Source organism: Cheilinus undulatus, linkage group 6, assembly GCF_018320785.1.
Source record: "Cheilinus undulatus linkage group 6, ASM1832078v1, whole genome shotgun sequence".
Taxonomy (NCBI): domain Eukaryota; kingdom Metazoa; phylum Chordata; class Actinopteri; order Labriformes; family Labridae; genus Cheilinus; species Cheilinus undulatus.
In genome coordinates this window covers 18299241-18315957 of record NC_054870.1, presented here as the reverse complement: position 1 = coordinate 18315957, position 16717 = coordinate 18299241, and the positions used below count along the sequence as shown (strand labels likewise).

At 39.4% G+C, this 16717-nt stretch overlaps 1 protein-coding gene across 2 annotated transcripts in view; it reads left to right on the top strand.

Moving 5' to 3' along the window:
- Window positions 1-16717, top strand: part of LOC121511016 (bone morphogenetic protein receptor type-1A-like) — a 71518-nt gene that overhangs the window by 35805 nt on the left and 18996 nt on the right. Inside the window, exons 3-4 of one of the 2 annotated variants that reach the window (XM_041789487.1) lie at window positions 10346-10732; window positions 16273-16498. Coding sequence is in view for 1 of the 2 variants with exons in the window: in XM_041789486.1 (XP_041645420.1) it covers window positions 10666-10732 (67 nt within the window). In the remaining variant the exon portion in view is untranslated. The remainder of the gene's footprint in view (window positions 1-10345; window positions 10733-16272; window positions 16499-16717) is intronic. The other variant, XM_041789486.1, reaches the window with a different exon arrangement.

Genomic DNA, 16717 nt, shown 5'->3' with positions numbered 1-16717 from the left:
AAAGAGTATAAGTACTGTCATGCTGTCTTTGTATGTCTCCATTATGGCTAATCCATGAGACCAAGTGTCTTGTAAACTGTGGGTTTCATATAGTGGCATGATGACGTATCTGTGCTTAGGCTGGGTTGGGCTTTGGTCTTCGTGTGTGCAGGCCAGCAGGGAATTCGGGAAAGGGGACAGTCATATTTAACTGTTGCTGATGGCTCTGGTGTGAGCACACCTGAAGAAGTAAGCCCACTGGAAACTTATGATTACTTAAAAGTCAGATTACTTGATTTTATAAATGTATGGCACAGCTATGGGCCCAGCTAATGTATTAATGTATCATTTTATTACTTTCAGCCCAATTTGAGCTTTTTTAAATTTGATTATTCGCTTAGATAATTTATCAGTTTATCAGTCTTATCCATATAAAGCTCAATAAACAACCTCCTCATGTTGTTATTCTATGCTATGCTAGAAGCATAGCATAAAATGGCAATCGAGAAATTTATGGGATTAAATAAAGGGTGATGATGAAGAGGAAGCAGAAGATGTAGGGATGAAGGGGCCTGCAGCGCTGCTCACCGTGACTCGGGGTATTCTGGGTATTCTTATGCTAATCCATCGCTGTGGATGAGGCGCAGAGCAGCCAAGCAAACAATGGCAGTGGAGCCAGAAAGTCTGGCCTGCAGTCTCCCAGGCCCTGAAAGGCATGTCGGGCAGGGCGCCGACACCAACGGGAGGCTGCTGCAGCACCCAGAGGCCCGCCTGCAAGGAGGGGCCCCTGGAGGGGATGGGGAATGGGGCCAAGATGGAGAGAGGGAGAGAGAGAGAAAGAGAGGAAGGGAGAGAGAGAGCATGATGGGAGGAGGGTAGAAATGAGAAGCAGCAGGGAGAGGAGGGGAAGGGGAGATGGAAAACTGGAGGGGGCAGAGGGAAGGGGAGAAATGAGAGGTAAAGCAACAAATGAAGAATGGAGATACAGTAATATGAGATAAAAGTAAATGAGTGAGGGGAAGAGGGAAGGAAAAGGAGAATGTTCATAGACTGAGATGGTGAAGGTGAAAAAGAAGGTTAAAAAAACATGTCAGTAAAGAGATTCCCCTGTGAGGTTTTCTTCTGTGTTTTTTAGCTGTCAGGGTAGGTAAAAAGAAACTAACTGAAGCACAAAAATGCCAACAGTCCAAACATCATGAAGATTATATTCTGAACACAGAATTTGCACAACATCCCCAGTCAACAAGAAGAATAAAATTGGATGTCTCATGCAATTTTAAAGTGTTTTTTAATGACATGAATGTGCACAACCGTACCATACGATTATGCTCAAATAATTCTACTTCTTTGTGCTTTGTGAAAGCAGGGCAATCAAAGAAGTCACTCTGAGTTCTTGGAAACTTTGCTTTGTATTTTTCATTGACATTTAATTGATCCAAAGATTAGTCAACAAATAATCGGACAGCCAAAAGGGCAGGGATGAAACAGTAATACACGAAAAACAAACCTTGCTGAGCTCGTCCCAGCTGTCCTGTTAATATTCTCCTCCCTCCCCAGCACACATCTCGATCTCCCTCATTACTGCATTTATTTGTAGAGCTCAGGAGCTGTCGGAGTCTGCTGCTCCTCCAATCAGGCCTCTTGAGTGGTTTATTTAGTCTGCCGCCATTCTTCCAGAGCAGGAAGTGGAGGCGCATTAAGGCTTGATTATTGATGTCTGGCCCCTCATGCTGCAGTCCGTCCTGGGATTGAGGTGGGGGGAAATGAAAGGGATGGATTATTAATGCAGGTAACCCTCACTGCCTAGCAGGGCAGAGTGTTGTCTTACAGCATTTAGTGGTTGTTGAAGGAGCTGTGAAGTTAGTGAATAAGATGTGGACACGAAGAGATTTATATAAGTGGGTGCCTTTTGCTAAAAAATGCACTGATGTCTCATATTTTTGTACTAGCCACAGGCTTGGGTCGGTTTCATACACTTCCAACATTATTATATTGATGAATCTCACTTTAGGGCTGCTGTCAATTACATGTCCTTTATTTTTTCTGACAGTCATGGACAGCATACACAGGACTGATGTTTCTTGATGAGTTTCTTTAACTCATGTTGAACAGGTTTTCAAAATTAAGCGATTGTTTTTTTTTACTGTGAAAGACAGAAAAGTCTGACAGATATTGAACATGTTAAAAACTTACAGAGCGCCTCCGATCAGGTTGGAAAAAATTTACTTGTAACATACCACACACTACAGGATAATCTGGCCAGATGATTTTTAGAACCGTCAGATAATCAGGTGACTTTGGTTGGAAGGGAGGATTCAGTCCAACAATCAGCACGATTATCATGTAGTGTGCGGCCTGCTTTAGCTTTAGCAGCAGTGCTGTGAGTGTGCAGAGCAGCCATGTTTACACCTGACCTTGTTTAACTGCACAGCCCACTACTTTGAGCCATCGTTGACTTAAAACAAGCAGGTCATCAGTTAAACATACCTTTAAACAATTGTTTAAGCCATTATTATTTGAGTTGCTGCAGCACACTGCACTGGGCAGTGTTATCCACTTCACCCAACTTGATGTGAATGAAAGTGTTTCTATTTGTTGTGTGATGCAGTGGCAAATTCACTGTGCAAAGCATGCTTGGATATATAGGGATGTTTACCAGGCTGGTGGTGCCACTATTCAAATCATTTTTCTCCCTCAATAGAGAAAATCAGCATTTATTATAGTTTATAAAAAAGATTAAAATTTGTTTTCTAGTATTAATTTTTCATTTCTAAAATAATTGCTAAGGAAAAACCTGAGGCAAGCCCTGAACCTCTGGTTAATTTTGCAAGAGCTGAAATACGATTTTTTGTAAACAGTAGTATCGTTGAGGGAATTGAACCTCAAACCTAGTCTCAGTTAGTTGCTTGCTCTGTCTTAAACTGGGTAAAAGTTTCTTAGGAGCTGTGGTCATAATGGACACCAATCCTGGAAATAATAAAAGAAATCCAGTGTGTTTCCTGTCTGAATCGGCTTGTTGAGGCTGCTACAGTCATGGCAGAGTAATATCACTTGACATAACTGTTTTTATTGCCGGCTACCTCTCCAGCCAAATGAAAAGTTATTATACCCAGAAGCACAGAGCTTCTATAAAAGCCTCTAAAGAGCTCTCTTTCTTCTACAAGTCTTAACCTACTGCTTGGGTTTCTATCCCACCAAATTTCCCAGCATCCCTGGAGCGGTGTGACCTCAAATTCCTTCCCCTGAGGGGGGCCAGCCATGGCTCAGTGGTTCCCTATAAGGGCGGTTTATTCCGTACAGGTGGGACCGCTAACAATACCTCCTTTCATTCCCGTCATGCTGAATGTTCCTCCTCCAAGACTCTGATGTCACGTCAGGCTAGCCAGAGCAGCTACGCTACATTAACTGCTGTTAGCTGAGGAGGCCAGCAGAGAAAGAGGGAGACAGGATGCCGCAGGACAGACGAGTGTGTACAAGGAGTACACAGAATCCCACAGAGGCTTGTAAGCATCAGATGGTGCTGTTAAAGTCTGACTGGCCAGAGGGAATGTTCTGAAATCCAATTTTATTGACATTAAGCAGCTTTGGTAACGTACGTTCACTTGAACCCACATCCATTCCTTACCTGCATATTTAGACAGATGATAAGACAGTTTGTGTAATGAGAATTAAGGCATGCTGTTGATCAAAAATATGACTACGATGTGGCTGTATTAGCTTCAGTTTTGTTGGCTGGACCCAACAAAATATTTGATTGAAGTAATGGAAAATTTGTATTCTGTTTCAAAAAATTTTGACTGTTGATTTTAGTGAAGGTTGAGAATACTTGCAACATGTATACATACTGTACATTATTGCAGTTTAACGCAATAACTAAAACAGAAAATAAAATGATTATTGATGAAGTTGTCAATTCATAGTGTCTCAAAATGAAAAGCACTTGCTGCAGTTCAGCGTGGTTTAAAAGATAAGAGTGGAGTTTCTCTCCTGCCCTGGGGGTCTGTGTGATCATAACATCCCTGTCAGACTATTGAGCTTTCAGACCTGATCTCGCCCTTCATTTCCTGTCATTTCCCCTCTGTCTGTCCTGAACATACTCACGTAGCTGAGATAAAACCACCAGCACATCAATGTCAGTAGCTGAAAGAAGATTCAATATTGCAGTTGATGTACCCTAGTATGCTCTGGTTCATGTTGTTTACATACCAAAGTAAAACCACAACAATACTCATAGCTTTTTGTTCATGTTTCATATTAAAGATACAGAGATAATTGTGGCATTAGTTATAGTGTAATTGAGTACGGTATTGGCCATTCAAACGTATTTGGATTCACACTGAAATTGTCAGCATTTTCATACTGTTGCTTGTCAGAGCAGTGTTTTACTGCATTGTAAACCATTTTACACTGAACACTTTACACTGGAGGGAATGGGCACTTCCAATGGGTAATAAACAAAAGTTTTCACAAAAAGTGAAGCCATCATGTGTGTGCAAAAAACTGCAGTTCAGTGAGTGTCCACTTGAGGCTGATCCAAGAGGGGAAAGAATCCTTGTCATTTCTTTTTACAGTCAAAAGACTTGTTTGCAGCCTGGTACAGTGATAAGTTTTAGTTTCTGTAGGTTTTTCTTTGTTGATTGAATGTGTATGAGTGGAGAACTCTTTTAATAACCCAGAAAAATGTAATGAATGCTAATAATCTATCTCACCTCTGCGTCTTTGCCTGTTTCTAGAATGTTTGTCGCCGATTGCCATTGTTGAGCTTCATTACTGTTTTGGCAAAAAGCAACTGGTAACATCACCAACACTGTGTCTGTGATTTATAGAGTTTATGGCCATGGGGGGTATAAAAAAGATGTGGTAAAACAGAGTTTCTTTCAGTTTCATCTTTATTTCAAATGTGGAGGAATATTAGTGTAGCCTGTAGCCTGATAAGCATTTGACAACAGTGAGACGAATAGTTCTGGCTCCATGTTTAACAATAGTTTAACATTTAAAACATATATAAAGAAATTAATAATGCATCACAATCTTCACTTTGTAAAACAAGCTTCTCTGTTGGGTACTAAAGAGAAAAAAAATGAAGATAAATTTTCTGTGAAACTCCTGGTGCCTTGTCATTTCCCTCGTTCCTCTTGCCTCACCAGTGCTAGACATAGAACAGGGCATTTGGTAAAACAATCATCTTACATGGGGCTGCTCTGTGTTACATGCTGTGAGGGTACGCTGTAGTAATGTGAACTCCCACACTCTTCAGGACACTTGATTTTAAGCAGATCTGTGTGTCCCAGATAGCTTAACCTGCCATGAAGGTTGTAAATGTAGCACTCGATATCTGCAGAACATGAGTCTGCAGAAACACAATGCTGGTTTCTGCATTAAAGAGATCTCTGTATCCTGCCCTCCTAGAAGAAGGAGTTTGTTGTTTGAATGTGAAGTAGACCAAAGGATCAGAAACAAGTTTGAACACGAGAAGGAGGAGGAGGAGTGAAAGTTACCCGACACCCAGGGTGTTTGTAGACTTCTGCTCTGTTAGATGATTTTTTTAACCCCTCTGTTTTTCATCTCCGTAAAGGACGTTTTTCCTCTTTGAGTCAAAATTTTGTGTATCAAGACTTTTCTTGTGTTTGAGCTGAAAGTGATGATAACACATGGTCTCCTCATCAGTCAGCAGTTGTTTATATGTGTGAGTGTATGTCCAGTCATCATACCGTGTGTTTTCAAAGGGAAGTGGATGTGTCGGCTGATTTAAGAAAGGGTGTATGAGTGTGTGAGATGGGGGGAGTCGGCTTCCTGTCTTGGGGGCTCACAACAGACGGCCCTTCCTGGACCTGCCTCGTCTTGCCCTCCCTCCCTCAGTCTGAATGTCTGAATGTGGCTTTGTGTTTGTGTTATCTGCTGTTCCTGTTGTTGTTGTCGGTCTGTAAATGGAGCAAAGAGCCACAAACAAACTTGGGGATTTGTTGTGGCAGTGAGGTGAAGATATTTCCACTTACTGTTATCGACACAGTGACGCCGACACACAGACTATGTGTGTGTTTTTGTGAATGCCAGACTCTCAATCTCACTCCTTCACCTACTACCCTGCACACACAAACACCTAGAGTGGTTTCTTTTTTCAGTCCTGACCAGTACCTTACACTTAGGATTGAAACATCATTCGTACCCGATTTTTTTTAACTCAAAGCCAGCCAGATCCTAAAGCAGCCATACACACACATTGAAAGATTTTAATTGCCTTTAAATAAACAATGCTGTACTGTGTTGACATCATGACATCTCTTAGGAACAAAGTAGCTTGAAAAAATTTAAATCTAAAAACACTCTGTTGTTCATTTGAGTTGTCTTAGTGTTTGAAACTGTCCTGCAGTGTGATAAGAAGCTGACTCAGACTTGAATGCACCAATCCACCACTTTAACAAAGGTGCCTCTAAAAGTTGACTGATTTCAAGTAAATAATCATGTGACAATAACAAACAAAGATGTGGTGCTTTCTGAGTTAAAGATCAGTGTACCGTTTGCAGACAAGTGACTAAGAGAGATGGGTTATTATTATATCCAGATATTACAAAATGAAAAGAGATAATACACTTCAATGCATATTTGGGTGCTACACACACAAAACAAACTTGTGATGGCATACTCAACTCCTTGAGCATAGGATCACAGAAAAAATGTCTCCATGTGTTCACTTCTTTGTGACTGCACCTGTAGTTTTAGGTTCCATTTCTCTCCTGCTGTGGTGTGTCAATTTACTACTGACAACACCACCTTTCCAGATGTGGGCATTCACAATACAAGCACTCAATAAAACAACAACTGTGGACTTTTGTCGTGAGAACTTGTTGAAAATCTCATGTTTATCATTGCTCAATTTAGCTTCAACAGAGGTGTCAGTGACTGTATGGAGCTACTGAGTTTCTAGCTGCTTTCTGGCCTTATCAAATGCCACAGCCTGCTTCTTTTAGTCATCATGGGCTTACAACAAGCAAGTCATGAGTTTAAACACATCTTTAAACAGTTGTTTAAGTTGTTATGAATGAAAAGCTGCAGCCAACGGTCAGAATCAAATAGTGCTGGGCAATACATCGAGTATACTCGATGCAGCTTTTGCCACGCGCGATGTATAAAATGACTATATCGCGAACATCGAGTATAAATTATGTGGGAGTTTTGAGCCGTCAGTTTGCTTTTCTCATCAGAGTATCACTTCTCCCATTGTCCTTGAACGCATCTCTTACTGCAGAAAGCTCAATCCTCCGCCCATCCAGAAAACTCTTCTCTGCACATGTGCGTTTTTGTATCTGTATTCTCTAAGTGCACTGACGCCTAGAGCAATGTAGCCATCCTCACCTTTTTTGTATTTTTTCAGTAAAATATCCAAAATATGCTCATCTGAAAAGCAGTGAAAAAGTAACTAAACCCCAGAGTTTCAGCTGAGATGCATTGACTCTAGAATTTTGGAGGAGGTGGGTAAGATATGCCCACTCCCCCTTTCTACTATCCCTTTTCAGCCACATCATCATTCAGTTTATGCTGCTTTTCAAATCTGATTATAAGCCAAGCTGATGGTACCTGAGTGTGAAATAATGATATGGTAATGTAGGAGACACAAGTTAGTATATTATCCACCACATTTTAAGAAAAACAAGGTTTATTTGCAATTTCAGCAACAGCACTACATTACCCACAATTCTAGAGTGTCTCAGCGATGTCTGATAAGTTTAGCCTACCTTTACCTGCATTACTTCTAGGTTCTGCTGCTACTACTGATTAAACAGTAATTTTTCCTCTACAAATGTAGAATTTAAATACTTGTCAGTGTCGCAATTTGGACCCTAACTGATCTATACTTCTACTAAATCCCCACGTACATGTTTTCTCCTAAAAAAGGGGGTCTAGGGTTTAGTTGCCCCTAAATGAAAACTACACAAAGATGCATTAGCTAGTAGCCCGTTCTGTATTCAACATCTCATTTGGTTGAAAGTTAATAGTTAACAGGATCACAGTTTAAGCCATCAACAGCCGTTTGCAAGTGTTAACCTGAAGCCCATTCATTGTTTCTGTTGCAAATGAAACATTGCCATGGAATATGCAGTTTCATGCCTTCGAAAATGATTTGCATGGATTTTAACCTGGCATTACAAGTTTTCTGAGATCTCAATTCTAATTTTCAGAATCTGCATCAGGAAGGAAAATTGGCTTTGAAACGTCTTCCTCCTAGTGAGGTTTTTACTGTTTGCTTTGTCTTTCTGTTATTTCAGTGCACATGAAATAGAGATGCTCATAACCACAGTTAACTTTTATCTAAAAGTCAAAGCTTTGTAACATGTTTTGTCATGCACTCCTTTTACTGATGAAGTAAAGTAAAACATCTCAGTAGGCAGCACTTGGCTGCAACACCAGGTTAGCTAACGTGTTACAACACCAGTGCTACAGAGAACATGGGACATTTTATTAGAAAGAAAAAACAGAAATGATACTCTGTAAGTGTACAGCACTTATACGTTTGTAATCACCTGACTTACAGCAAGTTGATACCCTGTGCTGTTGCTGCCATATGGAGCTGTATCTTTAAAATTACAGACTTCTGTTTGACTAAATATGGAAAACATGTTAAGTTTCCAATTAAGTTTTTTTTTTTTTCAACCTCAGGAATATGTAGTGCTGGCCAGAAGATGTACTATAACTAGGTTTAATTTCCTTAGTTAAAAAGTTGTTTGGGGTCACAGGGATGAGTAATGCAATCACTTTTGAGTGGGCCACTGTGACACAGACAACAGTGACAAACCTAGTTAGTGCTGGACATCACAAAGAGTAATGGCCTCCAACAACAAAACAACAAATTAACCTTCAATCATCTCAGCCTCAAACATGCCATCACATTCCTTAGCCTAACATTTACTCTAAAATGTCCCTGTTTTGGCTCTTGAATTGAAGAATAACCCACTCTTATAGATAACTCTTACAGCCACTCATTCTTTATTTTGCCTCAGTTTTACACTCACTTTTCCCATCTCACAACAACTCTACTGTCCCTCATTCAAGGCAAGTAATACACACAAATTTACCCACACACTGCCCCGTGTTCATTGTGTGTAGGAGTGTGTCTTTGTTCTCTGCCTCCTCAGCTCGAGATGTGTGAAAAGTGGGTCACAGGTCGGACCTCTTTGTCCCCCCCGGGCAAATGAAAAGTGACAGACACTGACCGTGGATCGCCACTAATTCAGCCACACACAATCACTCTCCAGCTCACAAACACACACACACACAAACACACACACACACCCCTCCGTCCCTTTCAGCGCCCACTAATTGCGACATGCCGTTGCTAGCACTGCGCAGGGCCAGGTCCTGTAATTGCAGAACATCCCTGGACAAATAATTTGGTAGTTAGTCGGACCGTCGGAGGCCAGCGCCAGGCCAGCAGGGGCCACCGGGTCAGAGCACTCTGAAGATGAGGGGGAAGAGGGGAAACCAGAGCCAAACAATCTGGTCAAAGACACATTTATTGTCCAAAGTTTAAAAAACAACTTGTTCTGTCAGTAGCTGAACAAACAGAAATAAATGACCAGAAGTTTTACGTTTGCCAGATTTCGAAACATTTTTATCTTTATCTTGAACACATAACAAAACTGAAAACCTTTAATGAAGGTGTTTGATGTATGCACTCCTGAAAATGTCTAGAAAATGGCAGGGCAGCTCGTCCCTGAAATCTTCCAAAGTTTTATTCATTCATGTCCTTCACAGTACAATGTTTTCCCTGTTAGGAGGGAGTTACAGAGGTCTGGAAAGGCAGGACATGATGTATAAAGCTTAAAGTTCAAGTTAAAGATGTCAGTGCTGGCAGGGGAAGCAGAATCTGATGCTGTGCTGACCTTTTTGTTCTTAAATCAGTGATTGAAGTAATTCGATTTATCCAAAGTATTAAAGAATGATAGGAAAAAGTAAACTAGGTAGCAGAAAAGAGAATGAATCTGCATTATGTTCACTAAGACTGTTTGAGTTACTCACCAGTTGTGTGATATAAACGTCATTACTGGCTTTAAGTATTTCTTGCGGGTCTCTCAACATCCCATTCCAACCTCACACAGTTAATTTACAAGGGCGATGGGAAGAGAAACTGGAGGTGAGAAATTTGTCAGGAATTTTTCAGTATGTGTATGTGTGAACACAACATAACAAAATTATTAACTAGCTACAACACATGCTGTGAATTGGGACCCTTTGATTAAAAAACAGAAGTGCGAAAGCCTGAGCACGAAAGCCTTTGAGAATTGAAGTTTGATATACTGATGTCTATTTATCAATGTGGATCACTTGTTGATGAACTCAGTTTAAATTAGTCTCTCTTTGTTTTTTCAAGGCTTTGGACCCAAAGAGTTTGTGAGACAGAAGAGGACCTGATATTGTAATACCACCCCCAGCTGAACCCCATCCCGTGGGGTGGACTCCATCCCTCCTGCTCCTTGACAGATCAACATCCCGTTCCCTCTGAGGCCTCATCTTCCCTTCTCCACCCACCCACCCTCCTTTCCTCCCACGCTCCTGCATTGGATTAAAGACTGTTTATCAGTTCCAGAGGGTCTTCTACTCACTGACCGTCTGACCCAAGGTTCTAATCCTCAAGCACGTCCCCGGTCTGGGCTCAATTCAGGTCCAGTCTCGGTCAAGTCCTACCGCAGGATGGCAGGTTTAACATTCTGTTTGACTGTAATGGCCCTGGCTCTTCCGCTGACCCTTCAAGTTGATGGTAAGAATTTTCAATCCGTTTCTCTGCTCATTCTCTGTGCCGAAGCTGTTGCTACATAAGGTTTCATATTTATGATACATCCTATACTAATATTTTGAACACAGTGAATGGTTGTAAGACTTTTATTCAAGTTAAAATGGGTTATAAGACATCCTTACCCAACTTGGGGGATGGGATACGTTGAGGGTTGTCTGAAATGCAGCTAGGAGTCACAAGAAGATTTCTGAAGGAAACACATTTGTTCCACATTCAAGCTGTATTGGACTCAGAGAAGATATAACTGCTTAAAAAGTAGAAAGGCTTTTTTGTGGTATAAGGTTGTCAACTTTCACAATTTCTATTTTATTTATTTGAAACCCAAAATGCAGAAAGAGAGAGTTGGGCTAGTCCCTTCAAACTCAGGTTGGAAAATTTTTGACACTTCCAAGATACATAAGTTAAATTTTTTTCTCCAACAAACCAGGACCAGAGGAGGTGATATTGTCTATGATTAAACAAAACATTTTGGTAACAGAACCAAAAAAATGTCCATACTTCTATGCATTTCAGACAACTGTGAATGAATTTGAATATAATTTTTGGTGACCCAATATTAGGTGTTTGATTTTTGTAGGCATACTACTGAAACAAATACTGTTTCATTTTTACTAGAATTCTAGTTAAGCCTAAAATTCTGGTACTGTGACAACCATAATGTGATATGAGCTCTCTTGATCCCTCTGACCCTCAGGTCCACCAATATTGAATTTGATCTCTCATTTAACGAAATTGTTAGAATGGTAGCCAGTAATAGCATTGACTGGTTATTAATACATTTTAGAGAATATTTATTTAAACTGTCAACATGGATCTGTCAATGTCCCCAAAACAAGTGTCAGTGAATTTTAGGTTCAGGTTTTACCCTTTTTCTTTTTGATATTCATCAAACAGGTATATTTTCCTGCCTTCACCTTGAATCGTGGTCACAGTGTGTCAACAGCACAAGCCAAAACCAAAACATCTCTGCATTTAAATCGCATTTAAAATTTTAACAATCCTAAATCTAATCATCTGTCGTGTAGAGAAATAACTAAAATGTTAGATGATGCAAACAGTCACTAAAAATCAGTTCAATTATGTGACAGGAAGTAGTGTGACTCTATTGATATATAAGCTAAAAATATATTTTATTACCTTGAAAAAAGGACTTCTTAATGTCTAACAACGCTGGTATTTGAGACAGTATGTGAGATTACTGGATCAGAAATGAAGTATTTTACATAAACACATTATCAGTGAAATCAGAGATTACATGTACACTACTCTGTGTTTCTGTAATTCAAAGATGTGGCAAATAATTTACCATTTCATAACATGTGAGAATAAGGGATTATGTAAGAGTTAAATTTGCATTTGTAAAATGTAACATCACTGGCATACATTCTGAGATAGATTTACCTAGAGGTTTTTGACAGATCTTTCGTAAACATGGGGCGGACTGATCTGCTGAGTTACTCATTAACTCTTGGGTTTGCATTGAGTGAGATAAGCAGAACTTTGAGACCTACATTAACATAAAAAAGCCCCCCGTGTAAATGACACCCCCTCCCTGCACACACAGAGGAGTATCGGCAGCCTTTTGTTAAACCCCTGATTAAGTGTCAATTGGCTGATAATGAGAGTTTTTAGAAATGGACCTGTGGAAACAAAGGTGACAACCCCCCTCCTCCTCAAATACCAAGGAAACAGATCACTTTAATCCTTTCTGTTTGAGATTGCAGGACATTTTATATGATAGGGTCATACAGGCTGAAAGCTGCCGCGTTTTAATGTTTTACTTTGAGCTTTAGCTGCAGCCATGATGAAATGCAAAAAAGTACTATATGAAATTATTTCTTTTCCAAGAGCAGTGAGTTGTTTGCATGGCTACAGATTTCTTTCTTAGAATCCACGTGACTGAGTACAAAAGTTTGAAGAGAGTTCATATTTAGTTTGCCATAAAGCTGCAGTTTTATTGTGTGTGGTTGCTGATCTTTGTGGGGTAACAAACGGTCTGGATTTTAAAATAATCTTAGACCATGATTTAAACAAGTGGTAAAATGTAATGTTTTGACTTATTTATATAGCACATTTCATGCATAAATGTGTTAATTCTAGTGTAAAAATCATAAAAACCTACGTTCTTAATAAGTTAGAGGTCACAGTCTGAGCCACCAATCACAGACCTACAAACACATAAAGCAGGATAATAAAACAGCACTCACTGAAGGGTTACCGACTGTCTTTGACTCAAACTCTGATGATACAAAACACAGAAACAGACACAAACAGACTGACAATGAGCAGAGGAACGAGAATAAGAGGCATTTTATCTTATTAAACAACACATTTCCCACACATTTGTTCACATTTTTTACCTTTGTGTGTCTGTAGCTTCAGTTCTGTATAATTTCATAGGCGTATGCTCTCAACGTTCACTTTATTAGGTATGCCAACTGCTCTCTGCTATAATGCCGATATGCAATGATATAATTTTGTAGCACATCTAATAATAGCATCATTGGCTTCAAAGAAGGAAAACAAACTAATGCACAAATGAAAAAATGACAAGAAAAGTTTCAGCAAGTACCCCTTTTGTTCTAAAAGATCTGGGTCTATGGCAAATTGCAGCTCTTGTATTTGCTGTCCTTAATGCTTGTTATGAAATGCCGGGGATGCAAAATATTCAAATGAAAGTTTAACGGACTCCAAACTGTTCTATCCATTGAATTACTCTCTAGATAACCTTCTCAATCATAGTTCCTACCATTCCCTGTAGGTGACCTTTTCTTTTCAATACATAATTATCCTTTCTAATAAAAGACTTAATTGCATCAGGAATTGAAATTGTCCCCCCACTTAGTGTCACAGTAGCAGGATACAGATTAAAAGTTTAAGAAGACAGTCACTGTCAGTTTTTTCTGACCGAATTCTTGTTGGTCTTTATTCAATAAGCTGTTTCGACTATCAGCAGCTGTATCAGCCCTCAGAAACTCTCCATCCATCCTCCACTCCCTCCTGCAGGAAGCTGTTGAAATGATTGCTGCCGCTCTCACTTCCTCCCTGCACATTAACCATTTCCTGTATGGCACCGTACGAGCTGTCAACGGTGCTAAAACCTCCAAACAGTCATTGTTCTCCGGAAATATCTCTCAGTCCCTCTGGAGACTTGCTCACTCTTTGAAACCATTTGTTTCCTCTCTCTGGATTTATTTCCACTGCAGCCTGACAGCCCCTGAATACACCACACTCCAAGAGCATGTTTCATAATCTAGGTTTTTGTCAGTCCTTATCAGTCTATGATTGTTTAAGACATTTTGAGTGATGTCTTTTGTTATGCAAACCTGAAATATGTTCAGTTTGCTACAGGGCTTCTTTTTGTTTAATACAAGTCTGTTGTTATGAAACCATTTTTAAACAAGAGTTAAAATCAGATTGTAAGACTTCTGCTTATTTAATGTGTTGGAGTGGGAGGTGTAAAGTACTGTATCATTGGCATAAAGATGGGCAAGAGAATTGGATCATTTATCAGGACGATCATTATTAAAGGAAGGAAAAAAGGAGTATTCCCAAAGTCAAGCCTTGTGGGACGCCCTTTTCAATAATTCTGTTGTGGGATTGACAACAATGAAATGAAACCTGTTGATGTCTGTTGAGAAGGTAAACACTAAACCAGAGCAGAGCATGGCAACTCAAACCAGTGGGATTTAACTTATTGAAGAAAAGGTAGTGATCAACTATATTAAAGGCTTTGGAAAGATCAATGAAGGTTGCACCTGTGAGTTAGCCTTTGTCAGATGAGGAGAACACATCGTTTGTAAATTTAAGAGGAGCTGTTGTGGTGAAGTTAGGTCCGATGCCAGATTGGGATGGAGACAGAATATTAACTTCATTGATATACTGAGATAACTGAATAAAAGTATGTTTCTCAAAAATGTTGGCAAGGGAACAAATAATAGAAACTGGATGACGTTATTCATGTTATTCGGATCTCCTGATTTGAAAAAAGGGGTAACTTTAGAAGACTTCCAGATGGAAGGAATTAAACACATTAATTAAGCAGATCTGCAAGGGGATACATTATAACATGAGCAGGGAGTTTGTTCAATTTGACCACCAGGACCATAAGAAAATTTAAATTTCTATTGTTTCCTTCTTAAATTTGTAAACACAGTCAGTTTAACTGATCTTTGTTTTGTTTTTTTTTTAAATAATGTTTCTTTCATTATAAATTTGATTTCTTCACAGATGCATTAAATTTATCAAGTTCTGTCACCTGAGGCTTCTTTACTTCACAGCTTCGCTTCTTTAGCCGATCGTTACCTCACTGGGTAATTTTGAACAACATGGTGTTTCCACAGTAACACAGGCTCAGTTAAATAAACATCTCAGGGAGAGTTGTTTTTTGGTTGCCACTTTAAAAAAAATTTAAACGTTTCAGTGGTAAAAAGTTGAACACAAACCAATAAAAAGAGAAAGAATTGGAATGAGATGTGTGAAGGGAAAAACAATAAATGTACACATTTTGGCATAGAATCTGCACTTTTTGTATTTAAGTAGCGCTATCCTGATTAATTCCTTATGGACTATTTATGCTTATATTTAGGCCCATTTACTCCAAACTTTGCTTATCTTTATTTATTTACTGCCAGTTCATAATAAATTTTAATTTATAACAGCAGCTCTTTCAGGTCAACATTAATCCACCATGGACACAAGCAACATGTAGCAAAGTCACAGTTAATCTTCATTTTTATTTGTACTATATTTGCCCCATGAGCTGCAGAATTTATATCACCCAATTTTTTTTGAATAAAAACACTTTAAAGTCTATTCTCTCCCTTGAAAACTGTAAAACAGCATAGTAAAGCAATACTGAAAGAGACTTTATCAAGTTGTTAAATACAACTCTGACAGTGTTTCAGAAGGCAGAAGATTTACACATAATGTCAGGGTGTAAAAGAGCATGACAAGAGTATGATAGAATGACAGCTTTAGTAGTTTTGTCGATCTTTGTGCCACTGCTTTCATTTATTTTTTTGATCCTTACTACTGTGGGTACAGTCATTGAGCTAACTTAGAGTGGCTTCAGAAGTTCATATTTATTTGTTACACTTCTGCAAAAAATACAAAGTGTAAAAACATTAATACGGCAGTTTTTTACTGTGACTAATGGAGGTCAGGTTGACGGCATCAGAGAGGTGACATAAGTTGTGCAGGATGTTGTATCAGGAGGCAGATAGAGTTCAGGTCAGGATGTGTTGTCCTCTTCTGTCGACCTGCAGAAAGTGATGACGGCTCGTAATCAGAGAGAACCTTTCTCTCCTCTCTGTCTTGTTCTCACCATAAGAGCTCAAAAGACGGTGAGAGGGGACAGTTTTTCCCTATGTGGTGCTGGCTGGATGCTTTTACTATTAAACCTTTACAACTTGACTTGTTCTGCTCTTATGCTTACACTGAGAGGCAAATTGTCCTTTTCTTTTATTCTCTCTCTCTCCTGCTTTTCGTCCCTTGTTTCCAAGGTCATAACAGGGAGGCAACACTGATCGTTCTCTCGGGGGTTCTCTGTGGTTGACAGCCGATCTGACCTCCCTCTCCTCCATCCTCTCTTCTGTTGTTTGTCTCTGTTTGGAAGAGAAGCAGCAGTGTTTCTGCAGCAGCAGGCGTCACTCAGGATGTGTTGGTGATTCCCTGCAGGCTTCAGACTTCACCACAATGGCAGCCAGAGCACAGCAGCCACACTGAGATGTTTGTTCACAAAAAATACGAAGACCATAAGAAGTGAAAATGCAGAAAAAATATTTACACTGTCCCAATCTACTGTAAAGAAAAAAACATTGTCATTATAATAGGCTGTTCGGTACTTGGTTTTAAAGTCACTGTTCAGCACATTTTCGTTATGGTAATTGAAGCAAATAAATAAATTTACATTTTTATTTTTTTAATTAAATTTATTACAATAAATAG